This window comes from Lethenteron reissneri, chromosome 45 (genome assembly GCF_015708825.2).
Source record: "Lethenteron reissneri isolate LAM-NWPU_2019-01 chromosome 45, ASM1570882v1, whole genome shotgun sequence".
Lineage (NCBI taxonomy): Eukaryota > Metazoa > Chordata > Hyperoartia > Petromyzontiformes > Petromyzontidae > Lethenteron > Lethenteron reissneri.
Window position 1 is genome coordinate 9,067,806 of NC_083823.1, and position 27,123 is coordinate 9,094,928.

Sequence of the window (27,123 nt, forward strand, 5' to 3'; positions counted from 1 at the left end):
ATATAGAGCAGTTCATAGTTTGATGGTATCATGTGGTAATGCTCCATCACATGTTTAAATCTATAACACAGTGAATATTGAACTGAAGCTTGACTTTAAAAAAATGTAATCGCAAATCAAATCGCAATCGCAATATGTCAGAAAAAATCGCAATTAGATATTTTCCCCAAATCGTTCAACCCTACTATGAAGGCAAGCAGGACATGGCACACAAGGGGGTGGGTGTGTGGCCAGCAGGACACACGTTAGCGTGCACACACACCGGTGAGGAAATGAAGGGGAAGCCTTTGAGGAGCACTGGCACTTGGGTGTATCTTCATGACATGTTGATAGATTTTCCACCGATCTTCCTCCGACTCTGTTGAAAATGACATTGAGCAAGTGATCAACAAATCCATATATTCCACCTTCATAGAGTCGGTTACTCTGAAAAGTTACCGGGAAACTGTTTGGGGAGTGCCTCATAGCTCTAAAATTCACGGGATCATCATCACAGGAATCTGGCGAAGCTATGGATGCACGTACATCGAGGTGTGCCCGTATAACAAATCGAATTTACTAAATTTCTAGGAATGACATCGCGGCATCTTTAACGTCAACTTTACAGTTAATGCATCCACAATATTGACCAGGGCGGCATGCCCCATTCGAACCGCAAACCTCTGCAAGAAGAGCCGAACGCGATAACTGCTGGGTGCCACGCGTCAATGCCCCGATCTCGTCAACAACCTCTCGCGTAGTTCTGCACTCATCAACGCATTGATCAGCACCCACCCCATGCGTCAACACACCAATCGGCACCCACCCCCACGCGTCAACGCACCGATCGGCACCCACCCGCACTCGTCAACGCATTGATCGGCACCTACCCACGCGCGTCAACGCACCTATCGGCACCCACCCGCACTCGTCAACGCATTGATCGGCACCTACCCCCACACGTCAACGCACCGATCGGCACCCACCCGCACTCGTCAACGGCATTGATCGGCACCTACCCCCACACGTCAACGCACCGATCGGCACCCACCCGCACTCGTCAACGCATTGATCGGCACCTACCCGCGCGCGTCAACGCACCTATCGGCACCTACCCGCGCGCGTGGCCTGCTCCAACCTCTGGTAGTAGGTCCAGTTCTCGGGATTCCTCATCACGAGGCCGTGGAACAGCTCGGCCGCCTCTTCGAAACATCCCAGAGCCAACAGCAGCTCCCCTGGGCGCGGCAAGCACCGTTCAGCAAATACAACGCGACTACATTTACCTTCCAACTAATTATGTTGGCAGTTGTTCTGAACAAGCACAGTAAACAACAATAGCACTCAACACGTTCACCAATAACACTGTGTGTGCATGGCCTTGAAAGAAGAAATACGTAATAGGCGATATTTCAGGGAACGGCCCTTCTTCATGACATGTAAATAGAGAGCCCAGAAGAGGGATAGAGTCGGAGACCACTTGTTGACAACATGTGTGTCTGGTAGGATTTACATAAAAATATAATTCTGATTTGCAGTTTTATAAACGAGCACATGAATAAATCTTGACTTAAAGCTTTCTTGACTGCAGGAATTCATATTCTTTGGGTCTTTCGGTAAAGTCACGTAGATGGTTCAGAGAAAATAAAAAACTACTGACGTTTCGATCAAAACACAAGCAATCGTCATCCTCCTCACTCTCTTGAAGACAATCGCTTGTGTTGTGAAAGGTTGTAGTATTTATTTTTATTTTCTTTGAACCATCTACGTGACTTTACCGAAAGACCAAAAGAATATGAGCACATGAATAGTTGCACAATTATTACCTACTGAGCACCAGACAAACACGAAATATTGTAAACTGGAAATTAATCAATCGAGGGATACCTGTATACAATAATAGCTGTTGTGGGTTTGCTCTCTAACGCACAGCGATGGTGCTGAAGAAGCAATACGCTGATTGGCACGTTCTGTTTTAGTGTTATAGTTAAGCACCTCTGTGTTCGTCCAGCGCCTGCTTGTCGCAGATTTGCTCGCTGTGCTGGGCGAGGTGCGCGAGAGCTTCCCTCCGCATGCCGGCCTCAGCCATCAGCTCCGCCTGGTACAGCATGAGCTCGCTGTGCTGATTGCCTCGTGCGTCACCCATCACCTGCGAAAGCCACGCAGCTGCATTATAACCCACTCGCCACTACCACCTACTCCTGCCGCCATCACTACTACAGCCACCACCACCATCACCACCACTGCCATCACTACCGCTCCAGTTTCCTCCCACAAATAAACAATCATTATTTGGCCAATCACACCTTAATATATATAGGACCGCAGAGCTTTAGGGTAGAAAAGACAGATGGAGGCGTAAGAGCACAATGGGAAAGACTGCACACGTGGTGACAGTAGCGACGTGCGGCTGGAAAATCGGTGCCAGTCCAGTTGCACCACCTGCGTACTCGACAACTACGTCGCCACGCATACACACATGCACTTAAGGTGGCTAAAATTGAGACAAGAGGGGGCACATTTGGTGCATCTGCCAGCCATACCAATCAGTCAATCCATGGCACCTGGGTTTGTCCTGGGACCTCCTATCAGTGAGCCTTCGACACTTCACGTGGCCTGAAAGTGCACCTTGCCTGGCACAGGCGGCCTGGTAACATCACCTCCACTTCGTGGTGAATGCCGGTTGTTGTTGTGTGTACGTGGGTGCATGTGGGCGTGGGTGCATGTGTGGGTGGGTTGCGTGTGTGCGTGCGAGTGTGTGTGTGGGCGCTGTGTATGTGTGCGCATGCGCTGTGTGTGAGAGTGCGTGGGTGCGTGTGTGAGTGGGTATGTGTGTGCATGGTCAGTAAAACAACCCCCTATCTCCTCGTGGTGCCGGACGGGCAACGCTGTTGTGGACAGTGCTGTTAGAGGGAGGGCCAATTCCGATTGGCCTTTCCCCTCATGGCGTCTGTGACCACCACAGCGGCTAAATGATGGCTCTGGACGGGTGCAAGGGGCTGGTAACCCCTCCACCTTAAAAAAACTACCATTAAACTACGACCGAAAAATGTAATTAACAAGCTTGTGCCGGAGGCCCCGGGGGGACAGGCTACTATGACGTCTCCTGGCCAAACCCCATTTGGTGGAGCCAGGAGATTGAATCTTTACCCTCGGGGCTCCTCCAGAAACAACAAAAAGCCAATACGGATGGCCACGTGGAATGTTGGAATGCTCACTGTGGAGGAGAGGCTGCCACTCCTCTGTCGGGAGCTGGACCGGTACCGCCTGGATCTCTGTGGTATTCAGGAGGTCCGGTGGACCGGCTCTGGCTCCTGCCACCATGAGGGGTGGACAGTCCTATATTCGGGGCAGGCGACTGCCAAACAACAGGGAGTGGCTCTTCTTCTGAACAAAAGAATGAAGGGGGCGTGGGGGCGTGGGAGCTTGGTGGTGAGGTGTGGGAAGCTGTAAGCCCCAGGCTTACAGCTTCCCCCAATGAAGACGAACATCCGTGGAGGGATGCAGGCAAGGCTGATGAGTCAGATGCCTTGTATGACCTCCTGTCACAGGTGCTAGCTAAAGTGGCCCCTCGGGATAGTCATCTTGTTGGGTGACTATAATGCACGAGTTGGTCATGATGCTGGCACCTGGTCTGGGGTGATTGGAAGGCATGGGGCCAGATCAGCTCAATAACAACGGTAAGAGGCTGCTAGATTTTTGTGCAGCCCATGGGCTTGTAATTACCAACACGCTGTTCCGGCATCGGCGTATCCATACAACATCATGGATGCATGCCGGGTCCAAGCAAGAACATCTGCTGGACTACGTAGTGACGGACCAGCAGATGCGGGCCCATTTCCGTGACACCAGGACCTACCGTGGAGCTGATCTACCCTCTGACCATCGACTAGTCATCTGTAAGATGCGCCTGCCATTCTTCCACTCCGGTGGTGGGTGTACACCCAGGACCCCATTCCAACCTAAGGTGGCCTGGTCTCAGCTAGCTGATGAAAGTTGCAAGCGAGAATTTCATCATAGCTTGCGGCTGGGGTTGGCATCGTCCCCCACTCCTCCAGATGTCGAGGGTAAATGGGCGAGGTTTAGGACTGTGACTCAGGCAGCTGCAATGGCTGCTTTGGGTACCCGGTCCAGACCTCCCCAGAGACCCTGGCTGACAGAGGAGGTGTTCAAGCTGGCTGAGAAAAAGCGACATGCCCACTCTCATAGGCTACAGCATCCCACATCGGAGAATGAGGAGGCTTACCGTAGCCTTCGCTCGGAGGTTCGGAGAGCCATGAGGCGCTGCAAGGATGGGTGGTGGTCGCAGGTTGCTGAGGAGAAGGAATTTGCCTCAATGGCCCGCGATCACAAATCACTATTTAATTCCATCAAAAAAGTGACCTACAGCACCATCCTATTACCATCATTAGGGGAAAAAAAGGTGATCCAATCTCCGACCCCCAGGAACAGGTTTGCAGATTTGCTGAGCATTTCTGTGAAGTCCTGGAGGAGGGGAAATCCCTCCACATGGAAAACATTGTGGGGCAAAGTGGGGAAGACCCTGCTGAGGCTGCGGTGCCTCAAATATTGGAAGAGGAAGTCACCCCCTGTGAGTGGCTGTCTGAGGTGCCATCTGTTGAGGAAGTACTGAAGGCTATCCAGAGTCTGAGACCAGGAAAGGCACCGGGCAGAGATGATCTCCCAAGCGAAATGTTGAGGGAGGGTGGCGTTTGTGCACAGACTGTCCTACGTGACATCATATCAACAGTCTGGACCACTGGATGGGTTCCGCAGGACTGGAAGGATGCCCTGGTGGTCCCCATCTTTAAAAAGGGAGACCGCACAGACTGTAACAACTACAGGGGAATCTCACTCTTCAGTGTGCTGGGAAAGGTCCTGGCAAAGATTATTCAACACTGCCTTGCCAGGCAAGCTGAGGAGAGGCTTGCAGAGCCCCAATGTGGTTTCAGGAAAGGGCGGTCCTGCACAGATGCCATATTTCTTGTCCGTTTGCTACAGCAGAGGTGTAGGGAATTCCAACAAGATCATTAAGGACCTTCATGATGGTGAGCGGGCCCGGGTAAAACTACGTGGCCGGGAGTCGGAGCCATTCCCTGTTCACCTTGGGCTGCCACAGGGATGTCCTCTGGCTCCAACATTATTTAACATCTATTTCGACCACATAGTTCATGAAGCCTTCAGTAGCTGTACCGGACAGATACAATGGGAGGCTGATCGATGCCCGGGTGCGGTCAAGGGATGGCTCCCTATTGGTCAACCACATTATGTATGCCGATGACCTGGTAATTGCGGCTCACTCAGAGGAGGAGTTGGAAACACTGCTGCTGAAACTGGAGTGTGCCACTAAGAAGTGGGGCCTTACCATCAACCTCACCAAAACGAAGCACCTGCCTGGGTATATTGTAACATCGGGTACTCCACCCCCACAACTTCCAATCGGTGATGGGGCAGTTGTGGAGAGAGTGGAGAGTATCCCATACCTGGGCAGTGTGTTCATGACCGGCTCCGGTTTAACAGCAGAGGTCTCACTCCGAATCAGTCGAGCGGCATTATCTTTTCGTTGGTTGCGTAACGCTGTGTGGAAGCTACCTGGTCTGTCGCTCTACGGTTGCGAAACGTGGACCCCCCTAATGGAACATCTTCGCCGGTTAGAAACATTTAGGCTGGCCTGCCTGCGATCCATCCTGGGTTTAACCAGGCTGGATTGTGTGAAGAGCTCACAAATCCTTGAAAGATCTGGGCAAAGTCCCATCGGTGAGCTCCTCTGGCAGGCAAGGCTGCATTGGCTGGGCCATGTAGCCCGCATGCCCAATCACCGCATGCCGAAACAGCTTTTGTTCGGCCGGATCGAGGGGGCTAAATTGGCGCGGTACGGGCTCTAGAAGAGATGGAGTGATGTGGTACAGGAGGATGTGGAGCTGAGTGGACTTGCCGATGACTGGTACCAGCGGTGTAAAAAACGGCCTCTGTGGAGGAGGCTCGTGAAGGACGCTACTGGGCAGTTGGAGGCAGTCGCCCTCCAACAACAATGGAGGGCGGAGGAGCGACGCTCACAACAACGAGCAGAGCGCTGGGTGGCTAAAGCACAGCAAGTTGGCACATTAGGGGGCACAGGTGGTGCATCAGCCAGTCATCTCAGTCGACCCGTGGCACCTGGGTCTGCCCCGTGACCTCCTGCCAGCGGGCGTTCGACACCTCATGTGGCCTCAAGGTGCATATAGCCTGGCACAAGCGTCGTGGTGACGTCACCGCCACTTAGTGGCGAATGGCGGTTGTTGTTGTTGTGTGCGTGGGTACATGTGTGCGTATGTGCGCTGTGTGTCTATGTGTGTGTGTGTGCGCTGTGTGTCTACGTGTGTGCGTGTGTGCCTGCGTGTGCGCTGTGCCGCGGTACCGGGTGTCTCGTGAGCAGATCCTGTAGTGCCTGCAGAGCCTCCGCCGGCTCCCCCAACAGGTGGCATGCAACAGCGTAGCCCAGCCATGGCGCGGGCACCGAGGGCAGCGAGTGCAGGAGCCGCGCCTGAGACTCCTGCCGGGTCGAGTCGGCGTAGCAGTAGCGCAGTAGTGACGGATCCGGGGGGGAGGGGGGGGAGGAGTAGGGACAGGGAGGAGTGTTACCCCCCTCACATGCATGGATTTCTCCGGGTGCTCCAGTTTTCTCCCACAAGTAAACACTAATTCATTGGGTTAAAACATCGTCGTATTTAAAGGACCACAGAGCTTGTGTTCATTGCACTCCTTCCCCCCACCTTTGATATTACATATTACTGGAGTAAATCATGTTTTCAAACATGTTTTTTTTTGGTAGCCAAAACTCCTATACAGGTTGGCCCAAAAGTCAGGAAACATAAGATTATTCTATTTAACAAAGGAACCTTATGGCGAGACCCCGGGGTCCCATAAGCCACTCGCTCTCGCATAAACTGCGTTGCGACGTCATTTTGTGTTTGTTGAAGACGAACGATACGGTAATCTATTCCTCTTGAAGAGCTCTACACGATGCGCTAATCAAAGTTTCAAAGTTTTGTTTATGACTACGGCAATTTTGGCAACGACGGGTGCTTGGTGAAGAACGAGAGGATTTATTTCTGGTGGGTCGTGGCGTTTATGTGCGCGGTGGGACGGAGTCGCCAAAATTTTATTAATTACGATTTTCACTTCCGTTTATTTGGGACCCCGGGGTCCCACCATAAGGTTCAAATCAAAAACTGTTATTTCATTTATTCCAGTACATCTTCCAAATGACTCCCATTAACATTCATGTACGTTGTATGAATTATCTTTTGAAATGAATTTAGAACTTTTTTGAGATGAGAGGTGTAACCTTTGAACATGTATAAATTGTTTCACCTCAATTAATTAATTCAGGGTTCTTTATCAAGTTTTGTAAACGACGGATATGAGTTGACTTCACAGGGAGAACAAAAATAGATATCAATGATGATAGAAAAAATAGTAACTTAAAGAATACACTTTTGGGCAACCCTGGATATACCGATTGTGCTTGGAATTCCGAATGGCCATGCGCCGTGCATGGCAGAGAATGGCTAAAGAGATTCTGTCCACAGAATTTCTCACAAATAATTCCGTGCCAGTGGACCTCGTACCTTTACACCGTAGGGCACACAATCTCCCACACACACGCATGCAATATGTCAGCATGATACCACCACGTGGTTATCATGCTGACATATTGCATTCTCACAACTGAATTTCATTAAAATCAAACCCATCATCTCATCTCCCCTCACCCATCCTCCTGCTCTTGCCCGCCCACCTGCTACGACCAGGCCTACCCCAACCTCTACCCTATTACCACCCTTACACCTATCACTACCCCGACCACTTTCACTATCCCTATTACTACCCCAACCCCTCCTTAACCACTCCCACCTGTTTTCCTTTCACCACAAATACACCACCACATTTAATAGCACAGATGAACCTCCGATTAGCAGTTGTCTAGGTACGGTGAAAAAGAAGTTCAACATGAATACAACAACCCCACTCCTTACTTATCTCAACCACTACCATCTAATGTACAATTTTATGATGGTTGCAAACAGCCGTGGATTAGGGCGCTATATCAATATATATAAGATATAAGAACCACAATGTATGTGATGCTCATGTTTTTGTGTAGCCAATGGTGACTGGGGCAACGTGCAACTGATTTAGTGGGGCGGTGACACAGCCCGGCGGTGGCACATTCGCCGTTTCATGGCGGACGTTAAAGATCTCCTGGCACCGTTGGAAGCGAGCAAAGCGGGCCACTGTGTGCCAGCATTACGATCCAAATTTGATGGGACGATAATTTCGGCAGCCTTATTATAGCTCCTGCGGAGGGCTTCTCAGCGCCTCGCCCGTCACCCCCACTGATGCCCCCCCCCCCTTCCCAATGTTTGCAGATACTACTGACGTTATTGTATGTAGAGTGTGTAGGCATATATGCCTAGAAAAGACATTTTTTTGGGGGGGGGGGGTGTGGTCAAAAACATTTGGGGGGGGGGGGTCGACAATTTTTGGAAACCTGTCAGATCAACTTTTTACCCCATCTGGGGGCTCCACTTTTCATATTTTTTTTCATTCAGGACTTCTGAAAGGCTCTTATAATTTAGTGGATGGACAGACGGATAAACGTATAAACGGAATGCTGGGCTTTTATAATAAATTAGCTAAGTTACCCGGCTTCACACAGGTCGCAGTAATCAAGTGGTAAGAGTAATGCTATTGCCATGCTGTCCTCGTAGAATAATTGAATGCTTCTAGATTTGAAGCTTTCGTGACTGCAAGGATTCATATTCTTAGGTTTTTTCGGTAAAGTCACGTAGGTAAAAAATTTTATTAATAAAAGTAAAATAAAACAAAATAAAAAATCACGACGTTTCAGAAGCAACACAAGCCTCCGTCTTCAGGTGGAACCGTCACAGCCACGACAGCTGTATCAAGTAAATGAGAGATCACAAGAAATACCACCCCGTATATATAATGGTTGAGGGGGGAAGGGCCAGGAACGGCACACTTTTTATTAATATGGTAAGGTGAGGCCTAAGACTAAGAATAGACTGCATAACACAGGACTGAGTCTTTGTTATGGGGAGGTGTGGTTTGTAACTAACACCTAGCATACATAACACAAGTGTGAAAAAAGAAAGCAAGTAAAAACTAAAACTGGTAAAACAACAAACTGGCTGTCTATCAATAACCTGTAATAGTTGTCTGCTAAATAAGATGGTCCAAATAAGTGTAGTTACATCTTTTTTGCATGGTTAATCACATCTTTCCAATGATTACTCAGTTTGTAACCCTCATCACGGTTGAAATTATGTCCTGTGTTTGTATATTTGTATGGCTTCAGTGTACAAACCTTTGATGGTAGCCAGGAGATTTGTAGAGCACCTTGGTCCCGAAAAAACCTAAGAATAATTGAATGCTGCAAATGAAGTCGGTAAATCTGTATTTTGTTAAGGTATTTTGGTTGTCTGATACAGTCGCAGGTTTGTTTGTTTGATATGACATCTTATAAATGTGTTACCCTTATAGAGCTTCAGTATAGACAATGTTGGATGTATTGTCATCTGGTGCTAATATGAAAAGGTTTTTTGCATTACCAACTCTGAAGCAACCAACAAAGAGTTGGCCATGAGAGAAGCATGGGCTTAGCAGGTTGAGGCCAACAACTTTGAGTGATTGACCCTGTGCTTTGTTGATGCTCATTGTGAAACTGAGGTGGACAAGGAATTGAAGGCATTTGAATATCAGAGCAGGTCAGAGGGAATGAGTGGAATGAAGACATGGTGTGCTGCTGTATGGCCAGTCATGATGGTAGCTTTAATTACATGGGGCATCATTGTCTTCACAGCAAATAATGTACCATTGCAAAGTGTTGGTGGGTCTAGATCCCTGAGAAGCATGATGGGTGCACCAATCTTGAGATTGAGTTTGCATTGAGGCACAGCCAGTGGTTGTGGAGAGTTGAGAAATTCTATAGGGTAGTTGACTGCCTCAGTAGTTTCCAGTACAGTGGCAATTGACTTGAATGAGTGAGGAGTGCCTGGCAAATTAGAAAAGATGTTGTTAGTGATATTGACAGCATTATTTTTGGTGTGAGGATGGCTCTTTCGCATAGCCACTTGTGGTCAAGGAAGTGGCATGTCACATCACCAAAGACAGCTTCTTTAAGTTTGTGAAGTGTTCCAACTGTAGGACTCGTACTGACGCGACAGCTTCTTTGTCTTTCCTTGGTTCTTTATTAACTTATATAGTTCCACATCTCCTCCGTCGACATCACTCAACGTTCCTTCGTACACTCCAACTCACAACCCCCCGTCAACATCACTCAATGTCCCTCCGCTCCTCCAGCGATCCTCTCTCTCTCTCCAACTCAGCTGCTCTTTGTTAACTCTGTCGTCCCACTCCGTCGTAACTCTCCGTCGTCTCTCTCTCCACTCAGGTCCGTTACTCCGCTGCTATCCTACGCTGTACTCGCTCCATCCACTGCTACTCTATACTGTATTCTCTCTATCCACTGCTACCGTATACTGTATTCTTTCTATCCTCTGCTACCTTATACTGTACTCTTCTATCCACTGCTACCCTATGCTATACTCACTCTATCCGCTGCTGCGTCTCGCCATCCGTTCGTATCTCGTCCCAGACACCAACTCCCCGTTTCACTCCACGCTCTCCACTTTTATCCCTGAACCAATTCCTCTTAATTAATTGGGTCATCCCCCGCGACGCCACTCGCCCCCCCGTGGCGTTGTTGTTGCAGACACACTGGCGCCAATTCCAGACGCCAATACCTCTCGTACAATCACCGGCCTGCGTCCTAAATTACCCCCGGCCACAGGGCGCTGAGCAACAGTAAGTTGCTCAGCGCCCTGTGTCCTCGTTTGCCCTCACTGTCCGCCACGTGCACGCATACCGACCCCGCGCGTGACGCGTGTTTCTCAAGCCCTACACAACTGTTGTGTCAATGCTAGTTATCCAGATACTTTGATCTGCATTGTCAGGTAGTATGGCTCCATTACCAATTTTGACCAGACTTGCAGCAATGTACTCACATATTGATGTTTAGGCTAAGCTGCTGAATGCCTTTCCAAATGTATGCTTTGAGGCAGGCGTGGAGTTAATCAGCTTTCGTTCCACGTGGAATGACCGACAGCGTTTGTCGGAAATCCACAGCCTCCCATTGTTTTGTCATTATGACAAAGGTCTTGCAGGGTGCGATCAACAGCCTCTAAGGCAGCTTTGTGAGACATTGTGCACTCATCCCAGACAATGAGGTGGCACTGCTGCAGGACCGTGGCTTTGCCAGTGGGCCTGGCAATGTTGCAGGTAGGTGCCTCTGCGTTAGCAAAATTGAAGGGCAATTTGAATTTAAGGGCAATTTATGTTGCCCTGGTGGATTTCAGAAAAAAAAGATTGATGAAGAAAGTTTTGCCAGCTCCACCCAGATCATTAAGAAAATAGCACCACTGCCCATGAAAACAGCAGTAGTAATCTTGTAGAAGGCTTCTATTTGGCTTGGAAGCAGACTTGGCTCATGTAGTTGGATGCATTCAGTAAGCTGTTGCATGTTGTCGTTGGTTTCTTGCAAAAGGTCATGGGCCACGTCATTATCAGTGTTTCGTATTGGTTCAGGAAGGGGTAAAGCTTCGACGCAAGAGCAACCGAAAGTATTAATCTTGTCTGCAATGATGAGAGCCTAAGTGAAGATGGTATCATTGTAATGCTGTAACAGGTTTGGATTTAGCACTTGTGCCTGGTGCAGAATATCCTCTGCCAGGTTCTCCTTGTGGTTGCGCCATAGTTGCACAGGATTAGTTATGGCACATATGTGCAGCATGATGGCAAACAGGTTTCACATAATTTCTGGCGACTGAGTTGCAGCTGCCTCGTCCAAAATACTGTTCCACTGCGCATTCATCCTCTAGCAGGCCTCGAAGTTGGCAAGCATGTTGGTAATTATCGCAGGTAGTGCCATCAACTGTTCACAGGTCTTCAAATAACTTAGGACTTTTGGCCTCAAATAGAAGCAGTCAGAGTAGAAAGCATTCAATTGTGGATGTATTGTCTAAACACAACCAAGTGCATAACTGGCTTTGATTTGAGGGTAATTTGGCACGTTTTGTGCAACTTTGCAGCGCACCCACTTTTAGCTGCCAACATTTCATTTATAGTACTTGGGTACCAGATGCTAAAGCAGTGTCTGAGCAAAAGCATCATCCCTACAGAGAAGGAAGGAGTGAGAGTTGTGTGTTGTGGGACTTGGGCTCGCGTACGTGCATGTGTCCATGAAGTAGACTCTTTGCCCATTCTCAAGGTGCATCGCTTGTGAATGGGGAAGTTGAGGATTCTCCAAATGGCTTCATTGGTGCTGATGTATCTGCCCAAATCATATTATTGAACCTCATCATGCACTGCGCCATCTATTGTGAGTGCAAATATAGCATTGCTAGGTCCTTTGTTGACATACTCGCACATATTTTATGAATATAACAGAGTGGCAGTACTAAACATTGATGTGTGCATTGAAGGGGCGTGAGAGAAGTGGACAGTATGGAATAATCCACCTGTTGTTGTTTATTTCAATGTGAGAATCACGAACTCTGAAAGTTGTAAAGCCGCCATATTCAGGTGTTCTGCGACAATACATTGGGTATTCCATCTTGTGCAGTCTGTCTTTGAGAAGTTGTCATGGGAAACGTTTAGTGCATTTGTTGCCTTTCATGCATGGTGATTTGGGATTGATGGCTCCACAGGGACAATGCACCATGTATGTTTTCAAAGTGTTGTGAAGAAGAGGATCAACGTGTGGGTCTGGTAGTCCAGCGCACATGAAGTTGATCTTGAAACCACAGCAGAATATATGCATGTGGAAGGCCATGCTTTAGCCACTCAATGTGTACATGTAGCATCGGGTTGTGCCAAAAAAGATTTGCCTTGTTGATGGCATTCATCAAAACTGCATTTTTTGTCGGAATATTCTGGCCAGTAAATCATGGTGGTAATGTGGTTTTGGCCTTCTATGACTTCATGAGCCACTTTGTCCCAGGAAGGATTGCAGGTGAACGTGATAAAGTGGATGAATTTGGTGGGAATGCTGCAGGGATGATAATAGTATAGATAACGTGTTAAATTGCAGAAAAACAGTACAGTGCAGACACTGTACTGTACCCCCTACTGTGCCAACTTGCTGAATTTCAGCTGCTCGGCGCTCCGCTCGTTGTTGTGAGCATCACTTCTCTGCCCTCAGTTGTTGTTGGAGAGTGGCTGCCTCCAACTGCCCAGTAGCGTCGTTCACGAGCCTCCTCCACAGAGGCCGATATTGACACCGCTGGTACCAGTCTTCAGCAAGTCCACTCAGTCCCCTCTATGCAACCAAATATAAGCTACATTTCGATTTAAAGCTTTCGTGATTGCAGGGATTCATCTTCTTGGTTCTTTCGGTAAAGTCACGTAGAAGGGAATAATAAAATAATAAAAATAAAACATAATAAAATAATTCTCACGACGTTTCGGCCACAACGCAAGCAGCCGTCTTCAGGTGAAGAATGAAACACTGCCAAGCTTGGAGCGTATATATAAGCTGGGTTGGAGGTGGAAGAAGAGCGCCTTGACAAAAGAATTTGTATATCAAGAGGAATTTAGTATATTCATGGGAAATGCGTAGGAGGTGGGCGGGGGGGGGTTTCAAAGTCATATTATGCCCATGCATTGGGCTCTATGGTATAGAGCAGGGGTCGGCAACCTACGGCTCCGGAGCCGCATGCGGCTCTTTACGGGCTGCTTCTTGACGATGAGTACGTATGTACCCAGATGCATTGCGGCTCTTGAAATACTGAATTTTGTACCGAATTGGAAAGAAATGGCTCTTCTTGTTATTTTGGTTGCCGACCCCTGGTATAGAGTCTCGATGAGGGAGTTCTTCTGGGTTGGATGGTGGTGGGAATCCGGTTTTAGGTAAGCATCCGTATGGGTGGCTTTCCTGTAGACAGAATGGCTCATTGAACCATCAGGTCTCCTTTTAATTAGGACATCCAAAAAGGGTAGCTTGCCATCTTTTTCGACTTCCATGGTGAATCTGATGGCTGGGTGCATGGAATTGATGTGGTCGAGGAATTGGTCTAGAGCAGGCCGGCCATGTGGCCAGATGACAAAAGTGTCATCAACAGAGGTTCTCTGCAAGCCATCTGGCTACCATGAGAGATTCGTTCATGAGGCGATCCACATATACAAACACAGAGACAATTTCAACCGAGAAAATGGATTCTGGCTCAACAATCAGTGGAAGGACGTGGTAAACCATTTCGGATCTTAACTGATTGTTGTTCACATTTACGGTGACTTTCAGACCGCAGTCCACTCACTGGCATTGACTGTGTATCTTGTGTTCTCCACAGGGAATGCATTATTTGCTCCGCTGCGGGTCTCCTACCACCGCTCTCCCATTGACATGTTTCGTGGCTTCTACATACTATTAACATTCCCTCCCTTTGTTAATGCTACCCCCTACCCCCTCCCTTTGATGCTGCTAATCCTGCATAATGCATGGGCATAATATGACTTTGAAACCCCCCCGCCCACCTCCTACGCATTTCCCATGAATATGCTAAATTCATCTTGATATACAAATTCTTTTGTCAAGGCGCTCTTCTTCCACCTCCAACCCAGCTTATATATACGCTCCAAGCTTGGCAGTGTTTCATTCTTCACCTGAAGATGGCTGCTTGCATTGTGGCCGAAACGTCGTGAGAATTATTTTATTATGTTTTATTTTTATTATTTTATTATTCCCTTCTACGTGATTTTACCGAAAGAACCAAGAAGACACATATAAGCTGCTTCGGCATGCAGTGGCTGGGCATGCGGGCTCCATGACCCAGTCAACGCAGCCTTGCCTGCTGGAGGAACTCACTGATGGGAATGTGTCCCGATCTTTTAAGGATTTGTGAGGTCCTCACACAATCCAGCCTGGTTAAACTCTGGAAGGATTGTAGGCAGGCCAGCCTGAAAGTTTCTAACTGGTGCAGATGTTCTACCAGAGGGGTCCACATTTCACAAGTGTAATGACCTGTCGGCCTGAAGTGGTAATCGCGGTTATGGGCAAGTTACGTAATGTCTAATTATGAGGGAGGTGTATCTGGGGTAAAGGTGAAAGGCGGAGTCAGTGGGGAAGCTCCGGGAACCAGTTCGAAGGTTTTGGAAGAGGCATTGGCGAAGGCGGGGCTTGGCCGTGCCAGGGTGTATATGAGGGACCGAACCAGAGGTTCGGTGCTGTTGCGGGTCCTGGCTGCATCGCTGCTCGCCGTCATCTCTCTTCCTCGTCTGGCCACGTGGCCCATCTTCTGCAAGGCTCTCATCGTGGCCGTCGCTGCACTCATCAGACAGCTGTGTAGTTGGACGCCGACGATGGGGTTGTGTAGAAGGGTCGGCTACGTGTAGCTACGTCAAAACGCTACATAGATGTATCGTCCAGTGTAATGCTTAAAATGTGAGAATACATAAGCCTTCTACACGACGTGTCTCGGATGTTGCTCACTAGACAAGTGTAGTGACATCGCTGGATGTCACTACATCGCTGGATGTCACCATGCTGTAAGTGCAGTGCTGGCCCGACAGGACACGGTGTGTGGGTGCCGACCGAAGCCGAAATCCGTGTGAGGCCATGGCATTCTGGTTGACCCGGGAGGACACGTGGCCGGTTAAGATGACAGGGGAGCCCCCAAGCGGGGGCTCGGGGGGGTCATGTGATTGGGACCCAGGTCCTTCCCGATGGTTCTGGAATTCTGGAAGGGGGACGTGGCCAAGGGCGGAGCCAGTCATGCCGCAGAGAATATAAGCTGAGTCCTGAGAGGGATCGGGGTTGTTCATCCCGGGAAAGAAATCCTTCGTCTAAGATTCTCTGTCCTACGAGTCGTCCAGCACGTGGACCCGGGTAGATGCTGTTTGTTCCGGGTCCGTAGCAACAGTTATGTGGTACATGTGTTAAACTGAGTTATGTGGTAACTAGTGTAGTTAGCCGGGTGATCACCACCCAAGGTTGTTATTGTGTCAAGGGGAAGTGTACCCCGTGTGTTGGAACTAAATACATGCGCTGCCTCCAAAGTCTACGTCTGTGACTCAGTTGAACCCACTACACAAGCATAGGGAAGAGAGGGCAGGGCATGACTGTGGTCGAGAAGACCTGAAGCCTCATTCGGAGCGACAGACCAGGTAGCTTCCACACAGCATTATGCAGCCGATGAAAATATAATGCGCCCGACTGATTTGGAGTGAGACCTCTGCTGTCAAGCCGAAACTGGTCATAAGCACACTGCCCAGGTATGGGAAACTCTCCACTCTCTTCACAATGCTCCATCACCAATGGGAAACTGAGGGGGTGGAGTGTTTGATGTCACAAAATACCTAGGCAGGTTCTTAGTTTTGGTGGGACTGATGGTAGGACCCAACCTCTTGGTGGCACACTCCAAGGTGCACAGCAGCACCTCCAACTCCTCCTCTGAGTGAGCAGCAATCACCAGATCATCAGCATACATAACATGGTTGACCAACAGGAAGCCATCCCTCGACCGCATCCAGGCATCGATCAGCCTCCCATTGTATCTGTGTAGTGACATAAGAAGGGAGGGGCTGCTGGGGGCTCTGGGATCCCAGGCGAGTCCAGACGCTTAAGCCTCTGGGCGCCAGGCGCTGGGTTCCCAGGGGGTCCAGACGCTTAAGCCTCTGGGCGCCAGGCGTTGAGTTCCCAGGCGCTTGATCCCCTGGGCGCCGCCAACGGGGGGGGGGGGGGGGGGGGCTGTGTGTGCTCTGTGGGATGTCTGGTGGCGCACACGGCCCCACCCCTCGTTGGACCAGGCATAAAAGGAGAGCTCCCTGGACGATCGGGGCCCAGTTGTAACTAAAGACCCAAGACCCACGACCAGCCATCTGAAGACCCTAGGACGCTGTGAGAGCGAGTGGTGGGACTCTGGAACTCCCGACGCTACAACCTTGTGAGGGCTAGTTCCAGAGCGTAGCCAGAGTAGAGTATCTAGGCTGTGTAGCTAGGCTGTGTACCTAGGCTGTAACAGAGTATCAGGACTGTTGGAGTGTTGGAGTACTGTTGGAGTGTTGTATTGTAATAAAGAAGTTACATCTACAAGTGTCTCCGGAACCCGTTACATTTGGCGTCAGAAGTGGCTATGGAGACAAGAAGTAAGCCACGTACCTTCAGTCCTGACGGCGATGAAGAGGAGCAGGCAGCGATGGGGCGGCCAACGCCGGCCGACAGCGACGCTGCACCGCCGGCCGACAACAACGCCGCACCTCCGGCTGAGCAGCTGTCTGCTCCGCCGACCGTCCCCTTTCCAGCGTCGGGAGCAGAGATGGAGGAGGCGCTGCTTCGCCTCGCAGAGCTGCTCTGCGCCACCGCCTCCCTCCTGGGCGAGCTGCGGTGCTCGCGGCCGATGGCGGGAGGGAGAGAGGAGGCGCGGCGCTCGCCCGAGCCCGCCGCCGCCATTCCCCCCACGGATGTGAGGGATACTTCCGGGTGTGTCGTCACTTCCACCAGAGGAGCAGTGACCGCTGGGAGCGACGTCACTTCCGGGCCCAGCGTGTGCCAACCCGACGACGCCGCGTCATCAGCGCTGCGTCCCTCACCGCCGGGTGACAGCTGTTGGCAACCTAGCATACTGCGTCATCAGTGCTGCGACCGGACAGTGAGGGCGCCATTCTTACTGTAACCAGCGCCGGGGCCGGCACATGGACCGACTCGCTGGTCGCCGCCTTTGCTGCTCTGGCCAAAGGTTGGGACCAGGCCCCTGACACTTCGTACATTTTACGTGCTCCGGATTAATGATTTTTTTGTTGACATTTTCTTCGTTATCGTAGGGGAGTCGTGACTGTTGTTGGGTAAACTGTGTGGAGCTTCGCTCGTGAGTGTTGTCAATGTATGTGCGAAACTTTGCTTGTGATTGTTAACAATGTATGGGTTGTATTGAGCTTTGTTCGTGATTGTTAATGTATAGCTTGTGCTGTCATTGTTAACGATGTATAGACTGTATAGGCATTTATCTTCAGATGGTGACAATGGCCCAGCGGGTGTTGCGTGTCTAACACGAGAGTGGTGGTCCCGTCATGCTATGGCTGCGGCTTGACCTGACAGCCCGGAGATTGAAACACTCCGTGGCATGTCTGGCCTAGTGGCCTGTGCGCTCACAGGGCTCGGAGAGTGTGGTCCCGTCATGGAATAGCTGACGGCTTGACCTGACGGCCCGGAGGTTGAGACCCTCCGTGGTACATCTGGAGCAGTAGGCTCGCCCTGACGGCCCGGAGATTGAAACACTCCGAGGCGCGTTGAAACAGTGGGCTGGAGATTCGTGGTGTTCAGGTGTAGTTGTCCCGTTACGTTGGGACTGTATCCCTCAGTTGTTAGGGTGCATGTTGTGCAGGGAGTGAACAATGGGTCGTCTCAGATCGGTCGGTACAGCTATATGCTGCGATGCGAGTCTTGGAGAGAGGTTGGGTCTCAGATCGGTCGGTACAGCTATATGCTGCGATGCGAGTCTTGGAGAGAGGTTGGGTCTCAGATCGGTCGGTACAGCTATATGCTGCGATGCGAGTCTTGGAGAGAGGTTGGGTCTCAGATCGGTCGGTACAGCTATATGCTGCAATGCGAGTCTTGGAGAGAGGTTGGGTCTCAGATCGGTCGGTACAGCTATATGCTGCGATGCGAGTCTTGGAGAGAGGTTGGGTCTCAGATCGGTCGGTACAGCTATATGCTGCGATGCGAGTCTTGGAGAGAGGTTGGGTCTCAGATCGGTCGGTACAGCTATATGCTGCAATGCGAGTCTTGGAGAGAGGTTGGGTCTCAGATCGGTCGGTACAGCTATATGCTGCGATGCGAGTCTTGGAGAGAGGTTGGGTCTCAGATCGGTCGGTACAGCTATATGCTGCAATGCGAGTCTTGGAGAGAGGTTGGGTCTCAGATCGGTCGGTACAGCTATATGCTGCGATGCGAGTCTTGGAAAGAGGTTGGGTCTCAGATCGGTCGGTACAGCTATATGCTGCGATGCGAGTCTTGGAGAGAGGTTGGGTCTCAGATCGGTCGGTACAGCTATATGCTGCGATGCGAGTCTTGGAGAGAGGTTGGGTCTCAGATCGGTCGGAATTTGTATATTTGTTGTTGTTAATTCCCCATTTTCTATGCGGATCCCGAGGAGGGCTAGGTGTGCCGCGGGTCGTTTGTTTACGTGTCATTGCTTCACCTTCTTGTTGATTAATGCTTGTATATAGTGTAGAGTTGTACAGGTTGGTTATGGTTTTTATGGTTGCTTTCTTGTTCTCTTTTCTTTTCCTGTTGAGGCTCGCATATTTTTTTCCTCTCTCTCCCTTTCGTTAATTTAAACTTTCTAATTATTGACAGCCGGGACGGCTGGAGGCTACGTAGAGGGGGGTAATGGAGTGACATAAGAAGGGAGGGGCTGCTGGGGGCTCTGGGATCCCAGGCGAGTCCAGACGCTTAAGCCTCTGAGCGCCAGGCGCTGGGTTTCCAGGGGATCCAGACGCTTAAGCCTCTGGGCGCCAGGCGTTGGGTTTCCAGGGGATCCAGACGCTTAAGCCTCTGGGCGCCAGGCGTTGAGTTCCCAGGCGCTTAATCCCCTGGGCGCCGCCAACGGGGGGGGGGGGGGGGGGCTGTGTGTGCTCTGTGGGATGTCTGGTGGCGCACACGGCCCCACCCCTCGTTGGACCAGGCATAAAAGGAGAGCTCCCTGGACGATCGGGGCCCAGTTGTAACTAAAGACCCAAGACCCACGACCAACCATCTGAAGACCCTGGGACGCTGTGAGAGCGAGTGGTGGGACTCTGGAACTCCCGACGCTACGACCTTGTGAGGGCGAGTTCCAGAGCGTAGCCAGAGTAGAGTATCTAGGCTGTGTAGCTAGGCTGTGTACCTAGGCTGTAACAGAGTATCAGGACTGTTGGAGTGTTGGAGTACTGTTGGAGTGTTGTATTGTAATAAAGAAGTTACATCTACAAGTGTCTCCGGAACCCGTTACATCTGTACCAGATGGATATTCCTCCGGTACAGCCATTGAAAGCTTCTCGAACTACGTGGTCAAAGATGTAAAATTATGTGGGAGCCAGAGGACATTGCTGTCGCACCCCAAGGTGAACAGGGAATGGCTCCGACTCCTGGCCACGTATCTTTACCCGGGCCTGTCCACCATCATGAAGGCCCTTAAATGATTGTGAGCAGAGAGTCAGGGACTCCAAAAGTACAAAAAACTGCCCACAGCACTAGCCTGTTGATGGTATCATAGGCCTTGACCAGGTCAATAAAGCAGAGGTGTAGGTCTTGCTGGAATACCCGATACCTCTTCTGTAGCAGACGAACAGAGAACATGGTATCTGTGCAGGACCGCCCTGGTCTGAAACCACATTGGGGCTCCGCAAGCCTCTCCTTAGCGTGCCTGGCAAGGCAATGTTGAATAATAATCCTTTCCAGGACCTTACCCAGTACACTGAGAAGCGAGATCCCCCTATAGTTGTTACAATCTCCTTCCAATCCTGCGGAACCCGTACTGTGGTCCAAACAGTTGTGATGAAGTCATGTCGGGCAGTCTGCACACAGATGCCACCCTCCTTCAGCATTTCGCTTGGGAGATCGTCTCAGACTCCGAATCGCCCCTCGCACTACCTTCACAGATGGCACCTCTGCCAACTATTCAGAAGGGGTGGCTATTTCTGTCAATAGTTAAGGCATGGCAGCCCTAGCAGGGTCATCCCCACCTTGCTCCATTATGTTGTCTGGGCTAAGCGGAATTCCTCTCCCCCAAGACCTTACAAAAATGGTCTGCAAACCTGCAGACCTATTCCTGGGGGTCGGAGATCGGATTACCGTTATTTCCGTTAAGGATGGTGATAGGCGAGGCGCTGCAGGTAATTTTTTTGATGGAATTAAAGTGATGTGATTGCAGGCTACTAAAGCAGATTCCATCTCCACAGCAACCTGCACCCACCACCCCTCCTTGAACATGCTGCTTTATTTATATAGATTTTTTAAAACTACGCTGCAAATTACTACGCTAGGATTAGACAGAGCAGCAGAAGCTGCAACATCGCCACCTCCTGCAAAAATATTGCTGACTGCGTCTGGTGAAACAATGCCTTCATGATAGCCCTCTGCTATAAGAAAGGTACAAACACCAAAAGTGCTAAATTATTATTGTTATTAATCACAGATGGCTGAACCCCCAGAATAACCCCCAGATTTGAACCCGGGCTCAGTGGCACTAGCTCAGTGCTTCGAGCCCTTAACCGTCTGGCCAACTTACAACACCCACCGCTGCAACGCCAACATTCGGACCACGAGCCATGGAAAGAGGAGCACTCACCCTGAACCCGGCCAGGTCGGAGGCGAGCAGCTGCAGGGTGGCGAGCTCCTCGAGGAGCCGCGTTTCGCCCTCCCGGCCACACCCGCCCAGCGCCCTTCGCACGCAGGCGGCCGCCTCCATGTAGTGCCCGTCGGCACGCTGCAGTGAGCCATATACGCGCCAGCCTGCCGGGACGCGCCGCTAAGGGGGCATCAGCCGAAGGTGGGGCTTGGTCGAGGATGGAGATGGACACATGGCGCGCGCCGGCAGGGCAATGCCGAGGAGTGCTAGGGAACGTGTTCAGTGCAGAGACACGTAGCGACGTGACACATGCTGCCAGAGACATGCGCTGATGTGGTGACACAGTGGTGACACTAAGGTGTGCATACAATATGAACTGTACTGTCAGAGACACACAATGACATGGTGACATGGTAAATCAGTGGCACAGTGGTAACACCAAGGCACGTGCAGCGAACAGGCTCAACCCATAGCTCCAGCCTCACAGCCAATGGTATTGGACGATCAGCCAGATGCGTTAAGAGGAAGAGCCGTGGGCGACCACGGCGGGCGTTTCGCAACATCGGTACGACGCAGCCTCGCAGGGTGGCAGCAGCGTACGGGCCGTTGATGCCGGCCAACGCTGGGTGGTGGTGACTCGACGCCAGGGTCACGCTGCATGCGGAGGATACACACATGACTCTCCAGGTTGTTGCGGAGGCCCCGGCGGACGCACTCGCGAGCCTCGTCACGCCGGCCCAGCTTGCTGAGCGCCAGCGCTTTGAGAGCCAGCGTCTCTGCAAGGGACGTGGGTACAACTGAAACTCATCAGCATACATAGGGGGGTGCGGGTACCCCCCAAAGCATGCAGCCAAGGGCGGTCTCCCTAAATTCGCCATACCCTAGAGACAGCTCTGGTTTTCAGCAGGTTCCTGCTGCTACATTTGCTTTTTATTTCAGGATGTTTTCAGCCGATCAATGATGCACCCACCCCCTTAGTGCGCCTTGACAGCCGATATAATTGCTCACTAACAGCACTTGCCCAAACAGTATGTTAAGGTTATACGGGGGATCTTTGTCCTTGCGTGTCTGTATCACCATATCTCTGTGCTCTGTGCGTCTGTCTCTTCAGTTTCTTGGATAGACAGAGATACACAGATATACGCACATCTATAAACATTTCCAGCATATATCATACACATCAACCCCGACTTTAATTATGCTGTCACAGGAAACACTGCAGTTAACCCCTTAAAATATAATTTTACTGTGAAACATGGAATGTTGATTGTACGAACAAAACACTGCAGTTAACCCCTTAAAATATAATTTTACTGTGAAACATGGAATGTTGATTGTACGAACAAAATAAACAAACGCTTCATTCATTGTATTTTCCCAGCAAGTTTGCCGATTAGGTAAAAAAAATCTCTCCACATGTTACGATGATTTTCAATGATAAAGCTGTGTGGATCGTCAGTGTAGAACCCAGGTCACCTCCGTGCTCAGCGAGCTGTGGGTTCGCCAGGATCTGGTTGCATAACTTAAGACCAAGCCTGTACTGGGTCTTCTCGTAGCATTTCTGCGAGACACGGAGAGGAAGACACAGTGAGGGAGACGCAGAGAGCGAGATGCAGATAAGGAGATGTGAACAGGGAGATAAAGACCGTGAGCCGTGAGTGCTGTGATGCCAATGAAACATGATCCACCGCAGTGACGGATGTTATCAATGAAACACACTTCTATACGGTCTTTCTAACCCATATCAAGGCTTCTGGACAGACTTGTGTGGCCACGCCAACTCTGCATCTTCCCTCTCCCCGACCTCTGTGCATCATTCAGCTCACTTTGATCACTCCTTCCTTCTCTCTTTTCCCTCTCTTCTCTCCCTCTCATCATCATCCTCTCATCTTCAACATCTTGGCACCGTCATTCCGTCTCCCCCTCTTCCCCCTCCTCCTCCACTTCCTGCCCAGTATTGCTCCTTCTCTCTTCCTTCTGCTCTTCTTTGTTCGTCCTGGAGACTTCCCTCCTGGAATCCATTCCGTGCCCCACTCATTGGGATGGTCATCCAGAACAGACCATTACTACTATAATGAGCCAAGAATGTCTGTTTGTGTGTAACGTGCGTGACGTCACTCCACATGCCCCCCCCCCGTCATTCATATTCATGAGTGGGTGGATTTCTACACTCACGCAGAAGGGCGAGTGGAAATCATGTTTTTCGCAAATTCGCTTTAAGTTTAACGTTTCTTTATTGAAAGTGAATCTAATAAATAATTCTACGTAGCAACAAAGTGGAGTTGGTGTCTTTATTTATTTCTTTAGCACTTGAGACAAAAGGTAAGCCTAATTTATGCTTCTATATTATGGTGAAATAGACATCTCTCGGTGATTTTCCATATATTGTATCGAATTCCTATTTATTCAGAAGAGAATAAAGTATCAGAGCAGTGAATTTGAACAAATTGGTCAGTTATATACAGTGCTACAGTGACATGAAGTGAGGTATTTTATGACTTCGTTTTGTGCCAGATTCACTGCCATTAATACAGCGCTACAGTGAAATACAGTGAAGTGTTTGATGACATACTTTACTGCAAGATTCACTGCCATTAAATTTACACAAGATACAATTATACTCTGCTCAATTCTTTTTCGTAAACATTACAGCTTCTGTCCTAGGACGGGCAAACAAGCTCGTACAACTTCTAACGACGCAATACCCGATCCACAAATTTGAGGGAGACATCGCCACAGCAATGCTCTCCTCTGCTCCTGACGCCGTTATCTGGGCCTGACCACCTGAATGTGAAATAGTAGTTGTTGCTCTGCATCTACATCAGCAGCCGTATGGAAATAGAACATCTTACCTCCATTGCCTGCTGCCCTATTGCGCAACTGGCTCGACTCCCCTTCTCGTGGTGGGGTGCCAGGGGTAACACGCTTTTATTTAACTCACGCTGCCTGTTGTTGTTGTTGTTCTTGTCGTTGTTGTATCCTCAAATCTTGTAACTCAATTTTTACCCACTTCCCAATGTGGTATCGACTGCAAACTTGGTATACTTATGTCTTACTGATGACAATACTATATTCTATCATAAAAAAAAATAAAAAAAACATTCTAAAACATGATTTTTTATGTTATGTTTCGGCTTGGGTCTAATTGTCCACGCTCAACTGACGTTGGCTGTAAATGGTCACGGTCCCTTACGTTGTGGCAAGCTCCGGGTCCACTTCCTGGAGTCGAGGATTTCTTCCATTACGGTACATGTCATTACAGCGTGTTTTAAAAATATATTACTTATTTAGATATAAGTGTATGCAATAACCACCCCACACGTGATATCCGTGTTCTCCCCAGAACCTTGTCAGGACACGGTACTAAACGCATTTGAGAGGTTTGTCAGCGGTGGGCAGTGCAGCGAACGCCCATTGTTGTACTGTACCTCTATGCCCCAACGTCTATGCTCCAGGCCTTCAGCAATCAACACTGACTTGTTCACATATATGTACACACATCACTTGCACCATTTATAAAAATAGACACAAATCCCCAGGGTAGCCTTTAAACCACAGCTGTGATCAGTGCTGTTTGTGACTACTGATGAAGGCCGTTACGGTACATGAGGGGGAGGTGGCCAGCACCACGCCCGACCGCCTTTGTCTCCTCAGTGCAGTTTACATAGAGCACGAGGAACTAATGTAAGTCTGAGTCGACCTAGGGGATGCCCACGACCTGTTCACACTAGCCTGCTACCATCACACACCAACCCACACCATCACACCAACCCACACCATCACACACACCAACCCACACCATCACACACACACCAACCACACACCATCACACACCATCACACACCATCACACACACACCAACCCACACCATCACACACACCAACCCACACCACCACACACCATCACACACACACACCAACCCACACCATCACACACACACCAACCCACACCATCACACACACACACCAACCCACACCATCACACACACACCAACCCACACCATCACACACCATCACACACACACACCAACCCACACCATCACACACACACCAACCCACACCATCACACACACCAACCCACACCATCACACACACACCAACCCACACCATCACACACACACACCAACCCACACCATCACACACACACCATCACACGCATCAGCCCACACCATCACACCAACCCACACCATCACACACACACCAACCCACACCATCACACACACACCAACCCACACCATCACACACACACCAACCCACACCGTCACACACACACCAACCCACACCATCACACACACACACCATCACACACACACACCAACCCACACCATCACACACACACCATCACACGCATCAGCCCACACCATCACACCAACCCACACCATCACACACACACCATCACACGCACCATCACACCAACCCACACCATCACACACACACACCAACCCACACCATCACACCAACCCACACCATCACACCATCACACACACACCAACCCACCCATCACACACACACACCATCACACACACACACAAACCAACACCGTCACACACACACCGTCACTCGTTTGTTGCGAACTGTGACCATGCCCGCAGACGAGAGGCGGAGAGACGAGGAGACTGGGGGGAGGGAACGTGAGGCGAGGGGAATGAGAGGAGGCGCCGCGGGAGACGGAATGAATGGAGATGAGAGCGGTGGAGATGACGAGGAGACATTCGTGGCGAGGAGGAGAGAGCTAATCGTCATAGAGGAGAGATGAGCAGAGACGAGGCGAGGTGCAGGGTGCGTAGGGACGATGCGAGATGACAGAGGAGGCGAGCAGATCGCGATTGGGGGATGCCGCCGAGGGAGAGGAGAGAGCGCGGCTGGATGAGAGGACACGGAACGCGAGACCGGCAGTGAGGATGACGAGAGGAGGTGGGGGATTATGAAAGACGATGACGAGCTGTGAGGGGGGGGGGGTGATGAGGGGACGACGAGGGGCGTGAGGGAGCCTCACCAGGATTTGGCCGTAGAGCGCCGCCTCCCTGCGGGGCAGAGCCGCGGACTCCGCGTCCATGGCCGTCGCCTCGCGCCACGGAAAATCCTACGGCGCGTGCGCGTGCACACTGTGTGTGTGTGTGTACACGTGTGTGTGTGCACACGTGTGTGTGTGTGCACACTGCGTGTGTGCGTGTGCACTGTGTATGTGCGTGTGCACTGTGTGTGTGTGTGTACACTGTGTGTGTGTGCACACTGTGTGTGTGTGTACACTGTGTGTGTGTGTGTACACTGTGTGTGTGTGTACACTGTGTGTGTGTGCACACTGCGTGTGTGCGTGTGCACTGCGTGTGTGTGTGTACACTGCGTGTGTGTGCACACTGCGTGTGTGTGTACACACTGTGTGTGTGTGTACACTGTGTGTGTGTGCACTGCGTGTGTGCGTGCACACTGCGTGTGTGCGTGCACACTGCGTGTGTGTGTGCACACTGCGTGTGTGTGTACACGTGTGTGTGTCCGTGCACACTGCGTGTGTGTGTACATTGTGTGTGTGTGTGTACACTGTGTGTGTGTGTGTGCACACTGCGTGTGTGTGTGTACACTGTGTGTGTGTGTGTGCACACTGCGTGTGTGCGTGTGTACACTGTGTGTGTGCACACTGCGTGTGTGTGTGTGTACACGTGTGTGTGTGTGTACACTGCGTGTGTGTACACGAGTGTGTGTGTGTGCACCTTGTGTGTGTGTGTACACGTGTGTGCGTGTGTACACACGCGCGTGCTCACTGC

General features: G+C 50.4%; 1 protein-coding gene across 2 annotated transcripts in view; it reads right to left on the reverse strand.

Moving 5' to 3' along the window:
- LOC133353974 (N-alpha-acetyltransferase 15, NatA auxiliary subunit-like) overlaps window positions 1-26,475 on the reverse strand; it is a 46,605-nt gene extending 20,130 nt beyond the window's left edge. The window contains exons 1-8 of one of the 2 annotated variants that reach the window (XM_061570527.1): window positions 26,358-26,475; window positions 22,839-22,923; window positions 22,034-22,138; window positions 21,363-21,526; window positions 6,374-6,508; window positions 1,972-2,125; window positions 1,095-1,214; window positions 263-358 (exon numbers count right to left, since the gene is read on the reverse strand). In XM_061570527.1, the coding sequence (XP_061426511.1) occupies window positions 263-358; window positions 1,095-1,214; window positions 1,972-2,125; window positions 6,374-6,508; window positions 21,363-21,526; window positions 22,034-22,138; window positions 22,839-22,923; window positions 26,358-26,417 (919 nt within the window). In that variant the 5' untranslated portion in view covers window positions 26,418-26,475. Of the gene's footprint in view, window positions 1-262; window positions 359-1,094; window positions 1,215-1,971; window positions 2,126-6,373; window positions 6,509-21,362; window positions 21,527-22,033; window positions 22,139-22,838; window positions 23,262-26,357 lie in introns of those variants that run through there. The other variant, XM_061570526.1, reaches the window with a different exon arrangement.
- Between the last annotated feature and the right edge of the window lie 648 nt (window positions 26,476-27,123).